Below are 24,983 nucleotides of genomic sequence, written 5' to 3' on the forward strand. Positions count from 1 at the left end.
TTTTATTGTGTATCTTTTGCCTTTTCTATTTAGAAGCAAAAAGAAGTGAGTGGTTTTTACTAGTATATAATTTACAACAAATATACAATAGCTAAGAACACAACCATTTTTTAACACTGGTAACAAAAATCATTATATTTTGGCCAAATGGAAAACAGGTTTCTTTGCTTTAAATAGAAATTATTTAATTCCTTCAGTTATTCCTAGCTAGTCATGTTTTCCAAAGGAAAACATCCTCTGACTTTTCTATTGAATATAAAGACATTCAAAATAAAACAAAAAGCCTTCTGATAAATCTAAAACACAAAGAATCTCATTCAATCTGTTTTAAAAGCTTAAAATGGTATGTTTTCCTTCAAGAGGTGAACATGGAAGTTCTGTAGAACCTTCCATCTTGAGGAGTGAGAGTGGTTTTGTGTACTCTACTATTTTTACAGAGATACTCAGCACCGCTTAGTTCTGAAAACAGTCATGGGCAAGGTTGGCAACCATCAGGACACTTTCAGGTTTATAAAAAAGAAATGACTTGCTGGAATACATTGGGTTTAGCAAACACCTGGCAGGCCAGGTAAGAAGGGCCTCACCTTTGGATGAAATGAAGAGCCCACAATCACAAAAAATGTGGACAGAAAGCTATCCAATGAGGTATTATGTACATAATTTTCTTCCAAGTTAGATGAAAATGGGAGAACGAAGAAAAGGGAAACAAAAAGAAAGGGAAGCCATGTCTACACCCTTGAAATTCCCCCTCAGCTTCTGAGAATTTAGGTTCCAAGTAAATTAGATTAATATGAACAGGTCAAAAGTGGCAAAGAACCTTAAACTTCTATTTTACAACTTTTAGACAACAAAGAAGCCAAAATGGGTTCGAGGGATCCTTTGAGAAGTTATAATACACCACGGAAACCTAGAAAGACAAGTGAGATGACTCAAGGAATACGGCTTGTGGTCCTGATTCTGCTTCCTGGGTCCAAGCCACTTCCCCTCCCCGAGCCTGTTTCCTCACTTGTGTGCAGTGGGGGTGTGAGGGAGGCAGTGTATATTACCAATTGTCATGGTGTGGAGTTTGCAATGGGGTGTTTTGTTTTGTTTTTTAAGTCAACAGTTGGTGAAAAAAAATTTTATAAAGATCTCGTAAGCAATGAACTGTAAGAGAATCATTCCTCTTCAAAAGATCTGGACTTTACCCTTCCTTGCCCACCATACTATCCTGGGGAGAGTGCCCTGGTATACCAAAATTAAAAGAGAGAAAGAGAGAAGTGAAGAACTAAGATGATAGGCCTCTATATCAGCATTCTCTCTAACAGTGAGCAAGATAATCAATGGAGGTCTAGGAAAAGAAAACAGTGAACTTTTATTTACTTGTATTTGTAGCTCACCCTTTTTAAGATAGCTCTTTTTGCATGTTTTATAATATACATACTTAGTGCAAGGGTATAGAAGTGGATCTATATCAGATTTACACCTTGGTTTCTTTTATTGACAGGATGGACGCATGATTAAAAACCCTTCCAGGCCATTGCATTGTTCTAAGCAATACCTCAGGACCACAGAGACACAGACCCACAACAGTCTTAGAGATGTGCTTACTGCCATTTCTTTATATACTATGCAGACTATTAAATATTCTTTGATTTTTAGATGATGTTGAAGGTCCCCATTTAAACCTGTGGGATCACAGTAGCAGAAAGAAAAACCATGTGCTGCACTTGCTTTTTCCTCTCATTATTAAAAAAAATGCTTTTTCTTTAATTTGAAAGCAAAGCTGTCCCTATCTCTGCTGATGCTTTGGCTATTATCAGTAAGGGCTCCTCCAGAGAGCCAGGAAGGGAAATTACTTCAATAACAGTCCTAGATGGAAAGAAATGACAGGCCGCCTGCCACTCAACCACCACACAGCTGGCAGCCAGGTGCAGTCTAGCACCCAATTCATATCTGCCTCCAGATTCAAATTTCCTCTATGTCTTCAGAGAAGAAAAAGGGAAGGTGCAGAAGAGCAGCAGAGGAGTGAACCAGGAGGAGAGCTGGCTTTCCACATTAGCCCTCTCATCTGGATGCCTTCCCAATCCACTGAGCACAAGTGTGATCTTAGGCCGCCTACTCCCCAGACCCACTTCTCATCTCTCCTCTCCTGAGCTGTTGTCACTTAAAGCTTCAGAAAATGGCAGGACCTCAGGTCACATGGGGTCTAAGTGGAAGCACTCATTCTCCTCTGAGGCAGCAAAGTGGTAAGATAAGATGTGTACAATCCATTTTCTTGGTTGTTTCCAACTGCATTGAGGGCAGGGCTCCCAGTCCAGGAGGAAATCCTGACTACTTTCATCTAATTAAATGCTACTAAGAGGCAAATTTTAAGTCATCTTACAAGTAGCTTTTTTCCACTTTATTTACATTTTGAAACTTTAAAAAAGGTTTACTTATTTGAGAGAGACAGAGAGAGAGAGGGAAGGAACATGGGGGAGTGCAGAAGGAGAGGGGGAGAGAGAATCTCAAGCAGACTCCATATTCACTCAGGGCTCGATCTTACAATCCTGAGCCAAAATCAAGAGTCAAACGCTTAACTGACTGAGCAACCTAAGCGTGCCTTGCATTTTAATTTTTTAATGAAAGTACTAAGCACTTTAAAAAGTCAAAAAGAATATAAGAGGCTTATATCAAAAATATGATGTCCCATTTCTCCTCACCCCCAATTCTTATCTCCAAGGTATAACCACTTCCGATGCTTCTAGCTTTACCCATAGTATTTACACAAACTGATTTTTTTTCCTAAAGATTTTATTTATTTATTCATGAAAGACATATACAGGGGGAGAAACAGGCAGAGGGAGAAGTGGGCTCCATGCAGTAAGCCCAATATGGGACTCGATCCCCGGACTCAGGATCACGCCCTGAGCCAAAGGCAGATGCTCAACCGCTGAGCTACCCAGGCATCCCTAGAAGCTGGTTTTTAAATAACATGTTTGTAAGAGTTATTTAAAGTTTTTTTCCACTTTAGATACCATCTATTGATTTCTCCCAAAAAATATCCATGATACAAGCACAATCTTATGCTCCCAATCAAGTCCTGTGACAAGTTCTGGTTAAATGAAAACCATACTCAAGGCAAATTTGAGTTTTCTGAGAAGCTATTGATTGCTTTATTTTTGCTGTTGTTTTCATGTGTTTCACTGGCTTTCTGTTGGTCTATCACAGATCATATGTGAAGTCTCTTATACTACCACACACCTCCTTCCAGTGTGGTCAAAGTCAATCAGGTATTCTTTCTTTATTCTTAGAGATTGAATCTCATAGCCCTATCCTCCCCCCATGCCAGCCAACACCACCTGCTCTTCAGATATTCCGCACTTGCCCACCAACTTACTAGGAGCCCTTCTGAGCTCTCTCCTATACAGGATTCCGTTTCCTAGAGCCCTTGTTACCTTTCCTCTTCATTTGCTGAAACACATTCTCCAACAGCTTCTTGAGGAGGCTTGCGGACAAGGCAAAAGGTTTTAGCAATTTTGCAGGCCAGGCCCCAGAATCTTTACCCTCACAATGTACATATAATTTTGACTGAGGGAAGGAATTTTTCCCTCTGATTTCCACAAGTATGCCTAAGTTTCCAAAAGTGCTCTTGGAGAATCTCCAACCATTCAGACTCCTGATAGTACAAGACTCATGCACACCTCTCTAACCTGCTTCCCCCTGACTATGGCTTTCAGAATCATCTCTTCATCCTAGACATTTTTAAATATCAAGACAATGTATAGAACTCTGTCATCTACACTTCCTTCAAGGTGTTTTTTTCTATTTATATTGGAATCCCTTGTGTCAAAAACTTTTCTCAGTGCCCACAATCTTGGCTGTCCACTCACAGGTAAGACAGTAAAAAGTGAACTATAAAGGCTGTGGAGAAGCACTTGGTAACTATTAAGCTTTAGAGTAAGGTGATGTAAGGCAGCCTGGTCATTTTACAGGGGTCTTATGTCCCTTGGGGATCCTCCCAATCCCCTCTCTGTGTTGGGCACCAAGTGGCATCTGTGATAAGTGTGGCTGCCAGCACTATGGGAGCGGAAGTGCGTGTGCTTGCAGGACCTCTCCTTCCATGTCCTCATTGTACTGGGATTCTCCATGTTCTGAGGCTTTGCTGTTTACTGTTTCTAGAAGTCTGTATCTGCTCCTGCCAAGGACACCCAGCATAACAGCCTGGCTTTGGCTGCCTGGGGTGGGTGAGTCTGACTGTCCACATATACATGCTTCTAGCCCCACCTGTTGCTTCTCATTTCTTCCAGAATTTGCAGTACTAGCTCTCTTACGGTCTTCCCTCTTCCATGTACTAATTTCCACAATTTGGTTTCCTTTCTTGTTCTCATTGTCCTTGTTGTTTATGTTTTTGTTTGTTCAGTCACTTTACCAGGATTTCTCAATGAATGGAAGATAAGCATCATGTTTTTGTTCAACTATTTTCCAAAGTCATTATAATGGTTATTATGTAATTATTTAACACAGTTAAAAATTATTATTAGTTTAATTCAAAATGTACACCATAAAATAACAGTAAGCAAACTTCTTACAAACAAGAACAGGCTATAACTGATGCTCTCAACTGTCAAATGAAAACCTCTGAGAGGCTCTTTCTTCTGTTTCCTATGAAAGTATTATACTCTTGGTTACTAGATGAACACACACACACACACACACACAAACCACCACAAACTTCTTGAGAGCAGGAATCATGTTTTGCTCATCTTTTTCACTTTGTGGTAAATATCACAATACTTTGAGTTAAATCTAACCCTCACACTGAACACATGGCATCCGAGACAAAAATTACTGTGATTTTTGTGTTCAACATTTAGCATTTAAAGTAATAAAAGACTAAAGAATCTGTTCATATCTCTAGGTCCTAACAAGATTCAATCAAATCCTAGAGTCATCTTTTTGAGATCCCTTGGAAACCACATAATGGCTTAAACAATAATTATTACATTTGGATAGTGCCTCATACTTTATACAACACACCCTTTTACAAGTCAGGATATTCTATAAGGTCCTTCAAAGTTCTTTCAGGTGTCTCTGAAACTCAAATTAAAGATCTCAAGCCTAAAGGTCCATTTAAGAATGGGCATACATTTCAAGAACAAGTCCTTTCTTTCCAGAGATGCACCTAGGACTACAGATGACTGATTCATCCACTTGAGAAATATTAAAACACCATAATGAGCACACAAAAATAAAGTAGACACAGCCCCTCCCCTTCAAGTCTCGTAGGTAACACAGCCACATGCTTTTTAAAAATCCACAAGACAATGTGAAAAGTGCTAAGTTTCCTAGGACTAGCCCACTAAGCAAGTTCTGGTTTGGTTTGCAAACCAACTGGTTGACAAGACTGATGGCTAAAGTGAAAAAACAAGGTAGTTACGGATTCCTCTTCCACATTATACTTTAACATTTGAAACTGTAAACTGGACCAAGAGCAACATTTTAAATTGTCAACCATAAAAACCACTACACTCAGAAGAGGCTCTCAATTTAAGGGAGGAGGGATAATTAAAAATTAAAAAAGCCCTTAGTAAACATATCTTAATAGACGATTAATGTGAAAAGCTGGCCTCTTACAATAGAACCTCAAAAGAAAGTAGCCAAAAATAAAACATATATGCCATCAACTAAGTAACATCAATTCATACTGGATTAACCTTAAGCCTGTGATTTCAAATAACAAAACCTAGGAGACTCTAACAAACATGCCCTCTCAGGCTTTCCCAGCTAAGAATGATTAACATGATATAATCCTGTGAAGCATTTGCAAACTGATGCCATCATTATTTTCTTAAATCACTCTTTGAAAACAAAATCAAACAAACTGAAAAACTGCATGATGCTGTAAAGTGACTTCCAAATCTTTAAAATTGTAAAGAGATTTCTTTATTTCTTAAATTTTCCCAAGCATGCCTAAGTAAATATGTACTTATCCAGCAATGCTTTAATTAGGTTCCCTTTCTAGTTTGGTACTTAAAAGTAATGCTTTCATCTCACAATTCTAAAAACTTTTCTATGTCACACTGATAACAGTGAGGTCCATGTAAACACACTCTACTAGACTTACTGGCTTTAGTAGAAACTAACTGACTTTAATAAACCAGTCTGTTCTTCATGTTCAGCTAACTCCAAGCACTTCTGAGGTACTGCACAGACATATCAACAAACACTGAGGTTTTTTCATACAAGTTCTGATGAGGCCTTAGTAGAGAAAGTATTTGCTTCTTTCCAAAGACAACCCTTCCTCATCTTTAGGCAACAAATTAACATTTGCTGAATTAAGCGAACTCTGACAAAATTTAAGTGTAAATATAACCAAACTCTAGACTAGGATGCCAAAAGAACACCTGAGAACTTATAAGGAGTTCAGAAAGACAAGACAGCTAGCTACCCGCTGTCAATAAATGGAGCCGCTGACTTCACAGAAAGCCAGGCCTGGGTTGGAGGGGTACTTGCACGCCCTAATGTATGTACCACAGCTGGAACTGTCAAAAAAAAAAAAAAAAAAAAAGATGCTAATATATACTCTCGATGTGAGACGATCATGTCTGCCAAAGGCCTTTGTGTAGGCAAAGAGGGGTGAGGGAGTGGCTCCTGTTTCTTTGCAATACATGAAGACTCTGGAGGAAGGAGTCCACCACATCTTCCTTCCAAGATCTCACAGCTAACAAATCTATGGGGCAGTTTATTAATTTTTTTTTCTTAGAAACTTTTATGTTTTCTGACTACTATAATTTAGATTCACTACTGATCTCGCTTCACACAGAGAAGTTATTTTTCTCTTGCTTTCCTTTGTTTTTAATTTTTTCCACTTCCACTCACCTCCCTAAAATTTTAATTGCTTTAGAATTTGTAGAAATGATAGAAATGAATATAAGCAAGCATGGGTTCTCTTGATGAAAGAAAAAGCAAATAAACTGCTGGAGCTGATGCTAACTTTTACCCTGGATGTGGGGCAATCAAAATCACAAAGTAACAAATCCCAACTCTAGGGCTAAAATAGATGACCATGTATCATGGTCATCTCCCCAAAGGGGAAAAGACTGGGAAGAGACAGAGAAATGGGGTATTTTAACTTTTTTTTTTTTAATATAAAGGGAAGGATAAATTCTAACCCTGAAATAAAAGTTTGGTTTTGACTCCTATTATACTAAAGAGATTATTTATACATGGTTTAAAAAAACCCAACCAGAATGTGCTATCATTATGATGGCACAAAAGGCCTTGCTCAAAACAACCCTTCCCTAAGAAATTTTCTTTTCTTGAAGTTTACTAAAGTAGCACACCAAACCACAGATAAACATATCTTGCTTTTAGTAATAATTTGGTAAACTTCCATGAGATCAAAATGAAGATGCATAAACCAGACAGGAAATTTAGTGAAATATGTAACAGGTTCAAAAACATAACCAAAATATACCAACTAACATAGTAATCTTAACTTAGACTATTGATCAGGTTTGTTCTTAATATTTGTATTGAAACTGAACAAAGAATTGAGAAAACATGCTGCTAATCAAATATGTGGATGCCATGGGAGTAGGGAGAAATAGTTAACAGATATCAAATCAAGACTCAATGGAAAAAGAGCATAAAAATTAGGATAAAATGACAATACAATTAAGTATTCTTCATTTGTGCCTGCCTCTCAAAAAGGTAAAGAATGGAATGGGAGAAAAAGCTGGCCTGTGAACAACTTTTATGGGAAAAAAATTAGCTAGAGGTAACATTCTATTTGAGGCAGAGGTAGGACAATGCATCTAAATATGAAAGGTAATATTATCATATTAACATTTTTGATGCAGGGGGTCATTACCACATGGGGTTCTGAATCTGGATGCAATACTTCGAGTAAGTGGAGAATACCCTAAACGGGTCCTAATGAGAGAACTGGGGAGCAGACGCAACCACTTGAGGAGCTGTGAAGTCCAGGAAAGGACTGGACTGAAGCTGCCAGTGTGAACTTGGCTGCCTGAGCTCAGCATTCTCCCCCTTTCAGCCTGGGACCATCCAAAAGCAACAAGGAAAATGGAAAACAGAAATAGAAACTTAATTTCCAGCAAAACTGAGAGACAGCCTTGAAATTACCTGTGTTGACTTCTAAGACCTCCAGTTCAAACAGGAGCCAAGGAGGGGGAAGTGGAGGAAGACAAAGGAGAGGGATCCTAGCAGCGGCACATCTCAAGGAGCAAAGAAGAGGGGAGTATAAAACACACATACTGATTTCTTAAATATACATCTCCATAGTTTAAGGACCTGTAAGGGGCAAAACCACTCACCTGCAAAGAGGGTTGAGAATCAGGATGGTGGGTGCCAAGGGTCCTTAGTCCCAATGAGCCTGATTTTGTGGCAGTTGCCAAGAAAGGAGAATCTGTACACAGTTTCCCTACGACCTCGACATTTGGGCCATTTCTTTTTGCCAGTCACCGACAAATATTATTATCTTTCTTTTTTTTTTTTTAATTTTTTAAATTTTTATTTATTTATGATAGTCACACACAGAGAGAGAGAGGCAGAGACATAGGCAGAGGGAGAAGCAGGCTCCATGCACCGGGAGCCCGACGTGGGATTCGATCCCAGGTCTCCAGGATCGCGCCCTGGGCCAAAGGCAGGCGCCAAACCGCTGCGCCACCCAGGGATCCCCTCTTTTTTTTTTTTTTTTAAGTAGTCTCTAAGCCGATGGTGGGGTTTGAATTCATGACTCTTTATATCAAGACTTGAGCTGAAATCAAGAATTGGACATTTAACCAACCAAGCCACTTAGGCACCCTTGTCCTTTCAGTTTTAATTGTCATCTATCTTATGACTGAGGCTATCTCTATCTACTTTGTTAATAACAAAGGGAATCTCTATTCCCCAAAGAGTTCTGATTGAAGCTTTAATGCCAATAAAGGGCTAAAAACCATTTATGGTTCAAATATCCCCAAATATTCCCAGAATTACCTTCTGGGACCTAGAGTGTAGACAATGCTTACTTACCCCGGGGTAGTAAAAAGGAGTGAGATCACCAAGAATACAAATCAGTGGATTCTATTCATGCAAATGTTTTGTTTCCTTTTTTTTTCTTTTTTTTTTTTAAGATTTTATTTATTTATTCATGAGAGACACAGAGAGAGAGCAGGCACACAGTCAGAGGGAGAACCAGACTCCATGCAGGGACCCTGACGTGGGGCTCGATCCTGGGTCTCCAGGATCAGGCCCTGGGCTGAAGGTGGCGCTAAACCACTGAGCCACTCAGGCTGCCCCTGTTCCTGGTTTCACACCCAGCTCCATCTGGTTTCACACCCAGCTCCATCTTTCCTGGTTAAGAGGTGCCAAGAGGTGACTGTGAGTTTGAACTTTTACTGAGAAGCTGAAATTAAAGAGCTAATTGAAGCACGTAAAGTACAAAGTTCTCAGCATACACATCCCTAATCCTCTAGTCTTTAACTAATAAAGCAAAAATGGCTGTCAAGCTTTAGTCTCTCTCTCTGGCCAGTGCTGGCCTTCACTTTGCAATCCTCCTCTTCACGAGGCTGGATAGTGGACACTTGTCTCATTACCACTCGGCCTGAAAGTAACTTCCCTGGCATGTGTTACAAATGAGCTCAAGCTGGGATCCCTGGGTGGCGCAGCGGTTTGGCGCCTGCCTTTGGCCCAGGGCGCAATCCTGGAGACTCGGGATCGAATCCCACGTCGGGCTCCCGGTGCATGGAGCCTGCTTCTCCCTCTGCCTGTGTCTCTGCCTCTCTCTCTCTCTGTGACTATCATAAATAAATAAAAATTAAAAAAAGCAAACAAACAAATGAGCTCAAGCTAAAGTTCTAAACCAACAAACTAACCTGTATCGTATCCTTAGTGAAAGCACAGCCCAAGATTTAACCAACAAACTAACCTGTATCGTATCCTTAGTGAAAGCACAGCCCAAGATTTAAATGAACAGTGGAGAATATTGCATAAAGTACTATAAGTAGCCAGAGCCTCAATACTCAAGCATTCTCACATATAAAGTCCAAATGGTCAACATGCAACTTCAAAAACCCTGGACCACTCCGGATTCCTGTTATGTTCAAAGAGCACCAAGAAGAGTCTTAAAAATACTACAGAAGAGTTTGCAGTTAAACTGCAAAAAGAGTTCTATAACCATCAGTGTCCTTCCTACAGAGGCGGGTTAAGTCCTATGTTTTCTTCCACAAGCTTGTGCTGAATATTTCCAGTCTCCTTAGTTTGGACAGGCACTGGTTTTCTAAACTAGGAACAGAGTATAGTTTTCAGAATTCAGACTATAAGCACATAAAACAAAGATTCCTCCAACCCCAAAATACTATTAAATAATGGGTAAGATACCATGTGTTGTTATTTACATTAAAGTCCACTGTTTAGTATCAATACAAGGCTTTCTTGTTGTTTGGGTTCTTTTTCTGCCATAAGAAATAGGAGTCAACAAGGTGTATGAACTAAGGAGAAATGGAAACTACTATGAATGAGAAATTTGGAGCTGTGAAGTATGTACTAAAAAGAAAATAAAATCAAAAGTTTTTTTTGAGTCCCAAGTGAAAATAGAAATAACATTTCTATGAATTACAAATGAAAAAGCTGTGGGTAACCACAATACCAATGTTAACAGTATTAATGAATTAAATGAGCAGGTAGTACAAAAGGTATTTCCCCACTACAGGGTAGAACTAATCCCACTACATTAACAACTAGGTTACAGAACAGCAGGGTATATTACACCCAATGTAATTTTATTCTCATCCCTTATATCTTTTTTTTTTAAGATTTTATTTTTAAATCATCTCTATAGCCAAGGGGCTGGAACTTACAACCTGAGATTAAGAGTTGCAAGCTCTACCGACTGAGCCAGTCAGGTGCCCCTTTCATCCCTTACTCTTAAATGTACCTACAGGGGAGGTATTTATTTTTTAAAAACCTCCCAAAGTTAAGGCATTTATAGAAAAAAAATGTTTTTCTTGTGAAGAAGTCTGAAGTTTCAGAAAAATATGTACACATGCACTTGGACCCAGAGGCCAAGAGAAGAAAAGAAATCAGGTCAAGCCTGAGCTCGCCAACTTAAACCACAAACAGAAACAGCCTTTGCAGAACTGGTATGATGCTGTCTCTGGGCCCCTGCTGTTCTGCATCTAAGCACGATATGATGATGAGTAACTGTGGGGCAGGGCCTGAAGCTTTTACAAGCAAGGAAAACATTTCAAAAACCACAAGGAAGGTGAGGCCTCCCAGTCCCAAAGCATAAGCTTTCCTTCTGAAGTGACCTGCGTAGTGAGGCCAGGGAAAGGTATCATGTCAGGAGGGCACAGAAAACATTCCTTCAAGTGTCTGGCTACAAATGTGAATAAAAGGAGAAAACCAACTGGACAGCTCCCTTTTCCCAGTTTACCTCTTCTAGTCGCCGCCTCTGTTCTTTCTGCTGCTCGATGCGTTTCTGCCTCTCTGCCAGTAGCTGCCTCTTATACTCTTCCTGCTCCCGGAGCTGCTGCTCCTGCAGTAGCTGCTGCCTCCGAAGAGCCTCAGAACGTTCCTTGTTCTCCTGCTGCAGTCTCAAGAAATCCCGACGAAGTGTCGACTCACCAGGCACATTGACAATGGAGCTGGAGGAGGAGGCAGGACTTTCAGGGCTGTGCACAGATCACTCTGCCCCCCAGAGGAGACCAGAGCCTCAGTGTGCTGCTCCACTTCTCATTCATCCTCTTGAGTTCCTCCCACTCTGAGAATCAGCTAATAAACCCAGGGGACTAACTGCATCTACAAGTCTACAGTATGACATCTTTCATCTATTTCACAAATATCTCAAACTCCATTCTGGATGTTTATTCAACAAGACATCTCTACTTAGGATTCTCACATCAGCTCAAACTCTGTAAAAAGAAAGTTGAAAATCCCTGTCTTTCACTTTCTCAGTTTCTCCTTGACCACCTTACTTCCCACCAGGTCTTTATCACGTATGCCCTCCCATTGCCTATTTCCAGAGTCAGCAGCTGAGCCCAAGAATGAGACACAGCACAGATGAACAGTACCACTGATAGCTGGGCTTGCAGCTGAGAGCCACTGCTCCACTTCTAATACCAAATAACATGGTACATCAATCTCCTTAAACTGCCTATTTCCTTGTATCATACTTCCATCCAAAACAATTACATTGCTCTTCAGTTCAAATTAAAGTATTTAATCTCAAATGGATTTAAATATTCTCCTATGTAAGAGAAAAAGGTATTATGGAGTTGTATCAATAAATTTTCTTATCTCTTCCTATGCTCTCTTCAAACTCCCAATGCCTGTATATAGGTCCCCACAGGTCTTTGAACATATCCTATAGGCCTCCTTTTGTTCAATGAGTCAAATTATGTATAGCTGAAATCATGAAGGACTGCCAGGTGAGACCATTATTAAAATTTTAAAATCCCCTATTCCCTGAATAATTTAGTTACTATAAGGTTCATACTACCAAACCTTCAACCTTCTGTTTCACTGTACCTTGGGAAGGCACAGATAACCAAAACATAGACTATGAGTTGGATCAGGACAGAATATACACCAGTAGAAGAAATGAAATGCTAGTAACCACACCTGTGGGGAGAGCAAAATAAAACAAAACATTTTGGGAAAGACTGCAGTGTTTTTCAATGGAGGTCCTACTGACCCATGGGTAGGACAATTCTTTACTCGTAGGACTATTTTATACACTGTACAACATGTACCGTCCATGCCTCCTGGAGCAGAAAGTGCCAGTGGCAAGCTTCCTTCCCCCAGAACCAAACACAACCCTACACATTTCCCAAATAACTAGCGGAGGGGAAACAATGCAATCTTGGTAAAGCACCACGGGATAAGAGGAACCAGAGAGGGACAATGTTTATAAGAATCTTTCAAAGAATGAACAAGAATGAAGAAATTAAGGCACTTTCAAAGTACTTTAAAATTTCTTGAAATCCTGGCAAAAACATAGAACAATTTCTTCATAAAGCAGGGAGCTGAACAATGAGTGGCCTTATCATTACCTTGGCTCTCCTTCCTGTTCAGGCACTTCCTCCTCTTCTTCCTCACTCCCACTGTACTCATATTCGGTTTCATCTATAAAGAAAAGAGCATGATAAATGGGATAGTTACAACTCATGACACATACAGGTACAGGCAAGCATCTCCAAGAGCATTACAGCAGAAAATAAACAGTATGTCCTTTAATGAAAAGGACAATGCACACAGTGAATCTGAGGGAAGGAAGGGCGTGACACCCAATTCCCACAAGCAATCCCCTGGGCTACCCTTCCTCCCAGGAGAAGAGTAGATTCCAAGGCATCAACACCGTCGCTGATGGGATGCACTGCTGAGGGGGTACAGGGCTGTGAGAGGGGCTTTCAAGCTCCTGACGTATAAGAGAAGTCACACCCCCCCCCAAAGCATCAGCAAATTTGGAAAGTCCCACCAAAGCCAAAATGCAAAAGAGAGCCTTAACTGCCCAAACTAAGGCAACCAGGAGAAGTCGTTTGGTTATTGTTGGCACTCAGGGAGCTGCTTAGAGCACAGCAGAGGGAAAGGTCTGCAGGACTGGCAACAGCTGAAGCACAGGAGGTACTCAGGGCATAAAGACACAAAATCAAATGTTCCCACAAATTCATCTCACAAAGATGAAGCCAGGGAAAAACTGATGCAGTGACAATAGAGCAAAAGGAGACCAAAGTTGCTTCTCTTTCAGCAGATTAAGCACAAGTTTCAACACAAGCAACCTGTTTTCACTTCAACAGATTTTATGCTATTTTTCCCAAAAGTAACAGTCCATTTTATTGGACCTTGTATCTAATGTCAGCACTGCACTCCAGAGAGCAATTAAATCTAGAAAAGTTGAAGAGATTTATAAAACAAATCTATTCACAAGTAAAACTTATTTCCAGCTTTTTTCAGAGATATAGAAGTTGAAAATCAGTGTCCTGGTAAGAAAAACAAGTCTGAGAACTTAAAATGGGGTTCAGTCTATATTATATATAATTGTAGAAAAATATATCTACAAGTTCATCAGTCTCTATGACATTAGTTCTTTTCATTGCTAGACAATCCAAACTATGTAATTTCAAAGAACCTAAAAATAGGCTAGCTTCCAAAGGAAATTCCAACCTGAAGAATCTTTAGAATCCTTCAAATAGTACTTTGTTATGTTTAAAATTGTGTACTATGAACCATTCCTTACTGATGAGGGGCTGAGGGTATTTGAAAGGTAAATGAAGGCAAAGGAAGGGGGAAAAGGTCATTGTGACTTGGAAACTAAAAAATGAAGATAAAGTGCTCCACTGTTCCCACCTGCAAATGTGCACAGGACTCCAGGCTGAGCACTTGGTAAATGCCTGGCACAGCGAATGTTCCAGGACTTTGAGCTATTATTAAGAAAGTACATACTGGGAAAATAATCCAGTGTACAAATAACCTTTTCCCAAGGAAAAGCTTTGTTTTCAAACTTTAGTTCACTTGTTGCTAACTGCATAGCTTAACGTACAAAGCTTAATTACTTTTATAACTGAATATGCCAGAGGGCCTAAAAGTTGCTGTGAGCATCATTGATGATTTAGCTCCGAAGACTGAAATGAACATGTAAAAAGCTTGGTACAGACCTCCTAAGAGGACTGCGAACAACTCTTATCACCTTGAACTTAAAATTTTTAGTTTCTTCTTTGGCCTTGAAGTTTGAATATCAAGAAAAATTCTTTATCAAGATGCCAGTTATTCAAATGTTGTTCTGTCAAGTTATGGTAAGAATTCATAAAACAGAAAGATCAACATGAGTGAGAGGCCTCAGGGAAGGCTGTGAAGACAGTGATGAAGCCTGACTGCACCTTGCTGGACAGAGGGAGACAGGGCACTCCAGAAAGGTGGACACAGAACATGGAAAGATATAAAACCAAGATACTGGGAATAGAAGGGAGCCTTAAATTAGCATGAGGGCATGTTCATGCTGTGCCGTAAGGAGAAAAAAGTAGTCAGGCACATACGTGGCCCAGGCCTAACCACGCCACCTGCACAGAGTAAAGCAGTACGAAGTCCAGAAGGTTCTTGAGCAGGAGAGAAACAGGTGAACACACTGATGATGATGTTCACAGCTGATGCTCAATAAACCCTGAGTGATGTATTCAGAACACAAATGCCCATAACGAAGTAAAAGGGGCAGCAAAGACATGCTCCTGTGGGGGAACAAGAGAAACATCCCTCTGTGATGACCAGACAGTGCTGTCTGTCTGGGGTTTGCCTCGTGACCCACCATGCAGCTCCAATCCACTCTACCCGAGCCACGGTGGACCTAGGCTCATGATTGACCTGCAGAGCAGAGACCAGCAAATCCAGCACTGGCCAAGAGAGCATACACTCCTGGCTAGAAAAGGAGTGACCTATTCTAGTGGGCAAAACCCTAAAACATTATTTTTTAAAAATGAAAATAAAAACAAGTTAATACCTTTCTCTCCTCTCTTCTTTCTGGTCCGGTCTATATGGTCCTTAAGCTGGATTCTAACTTGCCTTTCGTTTGGCTGATCCCTTATAAAAGGATGTTTCAAAAGCTGCTCTGTGGAGGGTCGCTGCATGTAATTCTTCACCAGGCACCCTTCTATAAAACTAAAAAATTTCTTTGACCTATAAGAGGAAGTAAAAAAGGTCATCAAATTTCCACTACAAAGAGCAAAGCTCCAAAATATCAGTAAATGTTAGTCTGAAAACATACTAGAGCTACAGAATTCACCATGAACATTCTGCAAATGCACAGGAAAGTATTAGGAATTTGGGACCACTGTGGATAAGAGCATCACTTAAGCACAGTTTAAGAATTACACATCACCGACAACATACCACAAACAGAGCTTTAAAGGAAGTCAGATTTAAATGAACTGGATTTAAATGTAATGTTGCTTATTAATCATTCAGTCACTGGAAAAGGCAAGGGGGTAATAGGGAGGTTTTTGTGAAAATAAAGGCAGAGGACAGCAGATGTCAGGAACCTGGAAGACAAGGACAGACATAGAGATGAGGAGCCGGTAAGAGACCAAATGCTGGGGGCTCTTGAACCTGTTAATATGACAGTTCCATCAGAGTTTCCAACTGCTTTATCTGTCAATTCTCTATGCTTAATGTACAAAGGTAGAAATACATAATAACTCTGAGGAGGGCAAGGACTCTGTAACCTGAATTTACCCTACCAGTTACTTTTACTTTTGTCTGTTTCTCCATGCCGGGCACATGATGACCCCCAATCCCCAGGCTTGGCCGAGCCACTCACCCATCCTGGCTGTTGAGACTCATGTAAGATTTTCCTGGCAACGTTTCACTCCTACATCCCCAAAGTTAGGAGCCTTTCCTAACTTGTCTTGTTTGCATTTAATAGACTGTATACTTCATGTTTATGTTTCTGTCTCCTCTGCTGGGGTACAGGTCTGGAACCGTTACCTATTTTTCAATTTGTTGACAATGCCCAACGCTGAGAGTGAGCAGACCACGAGAGGTATATAATAAATTTTTGTTGAATGAATGAGTTTTCAGTCTTTAAAAATGTAATTTAGAAAATTAGTTCAGTTCTTTCCAATTATTTCACTGCTTTAAAGAATCATTTCCACTGTCTTGTATTTGCATTCAAAGTTACCATTTTTTTTCAATTCAACAAATATTTATGTATCAACAGTTTACATTTGTTTATGCTAGGCTCTCTAAGAAATACACATAGGAAATAAAGTGGGGGAAATCTATGTACACACAACAGTAGATGTGTAAATCAAACTTACAGAAGAAAGATAAGAACTATTGCTATGGAAGGTTAGACATCAAGAAAAAGTAGGATAGTTGATATTCTAGAGATGGGGGAGAGAACCCTCCATTCCAACATGAACAAAGGCAGAAAAGTACCAGAGAATAAAGAATCATTTTCTGATGCTACTATGAAAAATGGAAAAGAACAGAAAAACAGGTCAGGGTCTGTTCAAGAGAAGGGCCCTCAAAATCACTCAGCAAAGTTGTGACTGGTTAATGAGAAACATGGAAGGTTCTACACAGTTGTAGTGCATCTTGTTCTAGCATAGAGATTCCTAAATTCCACTGCCCACAATTTGAGGACTTTATCAAAAATACAAATACCTGGATCACTCCTCATACTTAAAAAACCAGAAACACTTTGAGACTGGAAACCTAAATTAAAAGATTCCAAAGACTCCTAACTCTGGGAAATGAACAAGGGGTGGTGGAAAGAGAGGTGGGCAGGGGGTGGGGGTGACTGGGTGATGGGCACTGAGGGGGGCACTTGATGGGATGAGCACTGGTTGTTATGCTGTATGTTAGCAAAGTGAACTCCAATAAAAAAAAAAAAAGATTCCAAGGGGATTCTAATGTAACATGTCTACAAACTAACATTTGGGAAATGATAGTCTATAATATATTCTTTAAAATCAATGGTCAAAGTTCTGCTGGAAGAGAGTTCACTGATCACTTCTCCAAGACCAGCAGGATAAATATACATTGGTGGATAGGAAGACGGCAATCAGAAAGGAGGAAGAACAGTATGTTTGCAATCATCTCATTTTTTAGAATACTTGGGTAAAACGACAGCAATGATGTAAATGGATGAAAATTCATCTAATCAAGTTTAGAGAAAGTTTTGTGTAAAAACACAGGGAAAACTTGTCATCTAGATCTTCTCTTTACGTTGCTGTATTATACACAGAATGGTTAATCCCAAACTGCAAGTAACATATCAGAGTGGGGCTAGCTGACAAGACTTGTGAATTGGGAGATACCCTGAGACAGAGCATAAATTCCATTTTCTAAAAAAATAGCATTATTTCACTTAGCTGGATAGTGTTACCCCAGCTGCACAGCTTACTCCTTGATGATGCCCACTGTCCACATTTGATTTCCTTAGGGTTGGCCACCACAGATGTCCAGAGTTACCAAATTTCAATACAAAAGACCAACTGGGTCTAAAATCCTGGCAACTGTACAGTCTTGGAGAACTCTCTAAAAACTGGAAAGTACAACTAGGCAAGCTCAGCTATCTGGAGTTGAATATGGTTAAAGACAATACAAAAAGAATGAGAAAAATCCTGCCAGCAAATAAAGGGTAGGGAGAAACACTGAGGAACAGGAAGAAGTATGAAAGAAAGAGTAAAAATACGTGTGTGTGTGTGTGTGTGTGTGTGTGTGTGTGTGTGTAATGCCCACAGATGGGAAAAGAGAGCTACAGGACATCAGAAGATGAGCAACCAAGAAGAAAAGAGCTGACAGCAAGAGCTAAAAGACCAAATCCACAAGAAAAGGCGGCTTGATTGATACTGAAATTCTTTGCATATTTTACAACTAAAGTCAGGAACCCAAGAGGAGACACACTTACTGGAAAACCAGTGAGACTAGTTTCAGAAGGGGAAAAAAACCACCATGAGAGTAGGTGGGCACTAGAAAGATATGTACCCAGGAACACACAAACAGAAGAAGGGGAGAGGGCCCACATGCATGAAGAGCTTGAGTGGAGACAGAAGTGACAGAAAAGCACTCAGAAAAAAGTTCAAGAGGAAACAAGTGAGCAAACCTCTCAGGCAAAAACAAAACACTACCCTTTCCCTCAAAGACTTTTAAAACTAAACCAAACTAACTCTTGCCCACACTGCTACAATTAAAGCTTTCACCAGGGAGGGTCACCATCATCTCCCTTCACTTTGATAAGGGATCTTTGTTGAGCAAACAGGGCTGCAGGGAGAAAGAAAGGTGGCAGCCCAAAGACAAGACAGGACCATTCCTTTCATTTCTGGAATGAAAAAAGATACACCTAATTGCAATGTTTTGCAACAATTACCATAAATGCCTTCATTAAAATTAAAATTCGAATCCTAGGGATCCCTGGGTGGCGCAGCGGTTTAGCGCCTGCCTTTGGCCCAGGGCGCGATCCTAGAGACCTGGGATCGAATCCCCCATCGGGCTCCCGGTGCATGGAGCCTGCTTCTCCATCTGCCTATGTCTCTGCCTCTCTCTCTCTCTGTGACTATCATAAATAAATAAAAATTAAAAAAAAAAATCGAATCCTATTTCACCTGTGAAGCTGCAAAGTCAGTACAGCTTTCCTTTGGAATGTGAAAATGCTTAGCAAAGTAGTATACTTAAAAGTGGGCTTAAATGTTAAAATGAAACTTTTTCTTTAACCATGTTACAGTGTTTCCTATGGTCACTGTTACTATTCTGTAATTAAAAGAGAATTTTTATCAAGGAAAAAACATTTTTAAAAATACACTTCTTTACTGGTGTTTCAGGGCACTGGCTCTTAGTTCTTTGGGAACTGGAATGGCTAGAATTTGGTCTTGGAGTGAAACTGAAAAGAAACAGTTTTTTGTGAAAAGGAAAGAGCAACAACAACAACAAACCATACATAGCTTACCATTTTTTTGACTTCAGCCTGGGAGGAGGGTTTCTGGGAATGAGAAACAGTGCTCTCATTGGATGCATGTCACAGAGAGCTGGGGAGAGGAGACGGTGGCGTCAGTATGGCACTTATTTTACTCATTCTTAATTTCTAGGCCTCACTCAAAATATCAAATGCGCTATCCCATCATCTGACTGACAATCTTTACATCAAGGCAGTCTAGACATCCAGCTATGAACCCTAGGGCATACCCTGAGTTCCCCCATTTAAACACAACAAAACATGAAGAGGTCAAGAGCAACAAGAAGAATTTACAATTTCAAACTGACAGTGGAAAGTTTTTGTAAATCAAAAATAAATACAGATTCACAGTCTTAAAGGAATAAACAGCTTAAGTTTCTAAACCAAGTTTTTAAACTTTCTGTAAGATCGCAATGAAAATAATTATATTGTCACAGGGTCATTGTGAGGATTAAATCAGACCCTGTTTGTAAAGGCAGTCATACAGTGCCTAGACACAGTAAGCTCAATGAAGCCCTCCAGAAATGTTAACTGTTCATTTGCTGTAATATTAGGAAGGAGCAAAGATGAGAGAATAAAACAGACTATTTCCTTCCGTGCAAGTACTGTTTGTGTTTCTATTACTTGCCCAATAAAGCTAAGTCAAGTGCACTTGCACGCATTAACATGTTACATTAACATTAATAGGTAATGTGCATTTTCATATGTTTATTTACGTTCATGAGAATTTTACAAGGCAGCTGGGAAATGGGGGCCAAAGAAGACAATCTATTCCCACCGTGAGAGAAAACTGAAACAAAGGATCCAGGCAATTCGTCCCTGCCTCAATTCCTCACATGGAAACATGAGGAAACACATGGTAGTCAAGACTGACATCCATTTCTGTATTGCAAACTAATTTTTAGCTGTTGGAAATTTTTTTCATTCATTCAACAAATATTTATTCAGCAGAAACTCTGCAGCAGACAAGGATACATCCTTTGTATACCCCTTTACTAGGGGGACCAGCAGATAATGCTGTTTTGTCTCTTTGTTCTCTACAATTCTACCAGTCTCTGCTCAAAATTCAAGTTTATGACACTGTCATTGATTTAATCCAAAGGAGAAACAAATTTCACAAGTAACCAAAAAGCAAAAAATAAAACAACCCCAGCCTTATTCTACAGATAAAAAATTATGCCTCTGTTTGTAAAGTCAAAATGTTAAGTATCACTAAAATTTCATGTGTTAGGATTTAGTTTCACTAAAGTTTAAATTGTAAAATGAAACACTATTGCCTATTATCTGATGTCAGCCAAACTTCAGGTTACACATCTGAATACAACTTAAATAAAAGATAAAATATAACCCACAGACTTCAGGGATCTTTAAAAGGAATAGTGGGTGCCAAGAATCCTTTCACATCTCAAACTTCACTGTACTTATGCATCCTTCATCTGAATGTCCCACCAGGAACTGCTTTACTCCTGAAGCTGTTCTGTCTGAAAGCTTGAAACTAGGATTAAGTCACATGTAACAACTGGGCTCAAAAGGAAAGAAGACTACTTACGGGGAGCACCTTCTGCCATCTCAATGGCTGTGATGCCACAAGACCAAAGATCACTCTGCAAAAATAAAACAGAACAGTGTGTTACAGGTACTGGATCAGATATGAAACCACTAACTTAACACTGCCAGTTACTCACACAAATGATATAAAGGCATTTTTCGGTATATAAACTGAAAAGAAGTTTGCCAAGAAATTAAAAGCAAACACATCTGTAACGAATACCTTCCAAATAAATGAATGAAAATATAAAGATAAAAACTGGTATGCTAATTAGAACCACTCACATCTAGGACTGAACTAGAGGTGGTCCATGGAAAAGCTTTTCTTTAACTGCCACCATGTGCTCTGTTCAGTATGTTTTCTCATTTCTTTACATTCAATACCTTAAGACTCTTGGCCCAGATTTATGTTTAATTTTGTATTTTATGTTACTATCTCAAATTTAATTAAGATGTTAAAGTTTTAAAGGCTAACTTAATGTAACACTGTATGTTAATTATACTTGAATTAATAAAATCTAGCATAGTTCAGTATTTTGAATCACACTGCTAAGCCTCTCCACTCTCCCCTCAAACTTATAATAAGGGGTGAGCAATAAGCTGCCTTTCTGTGCATGGAATCTCTTCCTTCTGAGTCCCCTGAAATATTCATCTTCAGATTGGAATTTTAACTGTATTCCCCACTCAGATACAAGTTCTGTGAGAGCAGGAACTTTTGTCTGTTTTATTCACCTTAGTATCCTCAGAATGGTGACTGGCATGTAGTAGGCACTCAATAAACATTGGCTGATGAATGAATGAAGTTTTATCAGCCAATTTCTTAAAATCCAAACAAGATTTTTAAAAGCAAACAATGGGTAGTTATTACCATTAACATTCTCTTCTTTATGTGCAATTCTAATGAAAGAATTACTTAAAGTTGCTTAGTTTAAGCGTTTTCTAAATAACCTATAATTATGTTACACAATTCAAACATGTTTGATTACAAGAAGGATAGGCCCAAAAATTTCTCCCTTATTTTTATGAGTTTTTTTCCTACTATAGAGCGCAAAGGAGGGGTTTCACCCAACTTGACCCAGTGACTAATCTTAGCAGTCGTGGGACATGCACACATTCCATGCCACCTGGTGTGATGCAACACAAACCATACTCATTTCCTAAGGCAATTTTCCTTTCAGGTTTTTCTTGATACTAATTGAATTTCTCCAGTTTATAAGAAACAAAGTAAATGCCTTATAAAGATTATAAAGTTAAAATTCAAAAATGGTAAGGCATATCTGAACTGTAGAATAGGCCTCTTCAACAAGTCAATGTCATGAAAAAAAGGAGAGGGAGTTGGTTAGCCTTGATTAAAAGATACTCTGTGGCCAAACTACCAAATACAATGTTTGTCCTATATTAAACACTCCTTCAGATAAATCAGATATAAACCAGTTGGGTCTAATTATAGATTCTGTATAAGAAATTATTTTTCTTTAAAAAAAAATATTTATTCGAAAGAGCACAAGTGAAAGAAGGAGCAGAGAGAGAGGGATAAGCAGGCTCCCTCCTCGATGTGGGCTCGATCCCAGGACTCTGAGATCATGACCTGATGCTTAACCAACTGAGCCACCCAGGCACCCCAATAAATTAATTTAAATTTAATTTACTTAATCATGACAATATTTTGGGTATACTAAAAGAGGTTTTCAAATTTTGGAGATAACAAAATGATGTATTCAAGAGAGGAAAGTCATACAGTCTATATATATATATATATATATATATATATATATATATATATTTTTTTTTTTTTTTTTAAGATTTTATTTATTCACAAGAGACACAGAGAGAGAGGCAGAGACATAGGCAGAGGGAGGAGAAGCAGGCTCCATGCAGGAAGCCTGATGTGGGACTCCATCCTGGGGCTCCCAGATCAGGCCCTGAGCCGAAGGCAGATGCTTAACCGCTGAGCCACTCAGGCTTCCCTTCATCACCTTTTTAGTTAATCCACCTCAAGCAGAACTATGAGAACTAACTCCATAATACTCCAGCATGTGAAAACATAAAATAAAAATTCCTCCATACCATATGCTTAAAATGAGTTTCATTAATTGGGTATTTGTTAAAAAAAAAAAAAAAACAACTAAAATACACTGGAGAGTATAAAGATATGAACTCAACTTTGAATAACATTAACAGGTACATAAACACTCTGACTCATTTAATTATGGCAAAACAAATTTTTTTGTAATGATTTTTGTAAACATATTCAACCTGAATCTGATGATAAAACAAATATGGGTTTTACACTGGAACTGAAAAGTGTATTATTGATACAAGTCCCTAGAGGTCACTCTAATAATTTAAATATATTTGTGTACCAAATCAAGCTGTAAAGCTCTTTAACAGTACTCTAAAATTTCACATAGATGAAACTATTGCTATATATTCCGAAAATATTTTAGAACTATAATATCTGATTATAATATATTCTTCAAATTTAAAAGGACAACAAACAGGGCAAAGTATTTAATTTACTCATGACAAAAAGTTCTATGCACAAGACAGTGTCACACTGCCATGAAAGCAGTGTACTCAGGAGAACCAAGGTGACAGAAAATGAACAACGAGACAGCATCTCAATACTGTGCTGGAAAATCTGCACCTGCAACAAGGTTCCTAAGTCATCCTCACTGCAACAGCAGGAAGGGATGAGGGGTGTGCAATTTGTAAGCAGAGCCCCTATCCCTCAGGAAGACTAGGGACCCAATGAGGCCAAGAAAGCAGGTGCCTCTTACTCTGTAATCATAGGTGGCATCTGGGTTCTCATCACAGGCAATAACCTCAGGAGCCATCCAGTAGGGGGTGCCTATGAACGTATTTCTCCTCCCAACGGTCCGGTCAAGCTGAGCACTCACGCCGAAATCAACTGTGGGAGGAAGAAAAAGGAAGGGGTAGAACATAATTAACAAACCACAAGATGAAGAAATGTGAGGAGGAGGTATCTGCAGTATAAACTCAAGGAGTAATAAGACTTCATGGACATGCAAACACCTTAAGATCACCAGCATCAATAAGAAGAACAGTCTCCAGAGCAAAGCTGCCCAAATGACAAAATCTTCTACCAGTTTGCCAGCTCCTAGGAGGCCTGGATCCAGCCACTTCCCGGAGTTGCAATGACAGTGACCTCCAGAGGGACTTTTAGACTAATTAGGATATTCAGTGCTTGTAGGAAACATACCTGCCACAAATTAGGATCAAGTCATAGAAAGCTCCAAGTTCAGGAGAACTGACTAACACCCATGTGACTTGGCTTCTTAAGCAGCACTAACCACAAAAAGAGAAGAAACCCACAAAGGTTTTCTGGAAAGTACACAGTAATGAATTCAATAAAAAGAATCTAGCTAAACTACAAATATACTAAGACATTCTTCTCAAAGTACCTGGGACTTCTGATTTTTCAGAGTGACCCCCACATCCCACTCAGCTGAATGATGATGGTGGTCTAGAGGAAAGTTCAAGGATGGGAGACAGAGCTAGCAAGAAGATTATGGTCCCTAAAGGAATGTTTGCCCACGACATCACTATGCACACTGCTATTACCCGTAGGACTGCATGAGGGGAAGCTCCTGCCAAAGGGCCTATGGAGGGCTGAGATCACTCACAGGGGTTGGGTAACAGATTCAACTTCTGTAGGCAAAACATGCTCAGGAAACCACCTGACCAGGAGGTAGACTCACATGTTCTGACACAGACACATATGGGCCAGGCAGTACGTGCCATTTGTAGTAACTCAGACAGTAGTCACGAGTGATCAAGTGATTACAGAAGAATTATCACAGTCCTAGCACCAGGGGGCCAGTGCAGGAAACAAACACAGCTTACAGAGTCACCGAGAATGACAACAATTCAAGTGCCTCCCATTTAAGCTTTGAGGGGATTTCCCAAATCAGCACACTCTTCCTCCACAGATGGTCAATAAATGGAGGTACTAGGCAAGAAGGCAATAATGAAGATTTCGTTTTTAAGGTTTAACTACTGC

At 39.5% G+C, this 24,983-nt stretch overlaps 1 protein-coding gene across 50 annotated transcripts in view; it reads right to left on the reverse strand.

The window, feature by feature from the left end:
* Positions 1-24,983, reverse strand: part of MAP4K4 (mitogen-activated protein kinase kinase kinase kinase 4) — a 191,159-nt gene that overhangs the window by 41,818 nt on the left and 124,358 nt on the right. For all 50 annotated transcript variants that reach the window (XM_072844437.1, XM_072844439.1, XM_072844442.1 and 47 more), the window contains exons 7-12: positions 23,740-23,870; positions 20,961-21,015; positions 19,406-19,484; positions 15,458-15,633; positions 13,020-13,092; positions 11,402-11,612 (exon numbers count right to left, since the gene is read on the reverse strand). In XM_072844437.1, coding sequence (XP_072700538.1) covers positions 11,402-11,612; positions 13,020-13,092; positions 15,458-15,633; positions 19,406-19,484; positions 20,961-21,015; positions 23,740-23,870 — 725 coding nt within the window. The remainder of the gene's footprint in view (positions 1-11,401; positions 11,613-13,019; positions 13,093-15,457; positions 15,634-19,405; positions 19,485-20,960; positions 21,016-23,739; positions 23,871-24,983) is intronic.

The sequence above is a fragment of the Canis lupus genome, chromosome 11 (genome assembly GCF_048164855.1).
Source record: "Canis lupus baileyi chromosome 11, mCanLup2.hap1, whole genome shotgun sequence".
Classification (NCBI taxonomy): domain Eukaryota; kingdom Metazoa; phylum Chordata; class Mammalia; order Carnivora; family Canidae; genus Canis; species Canis lupus.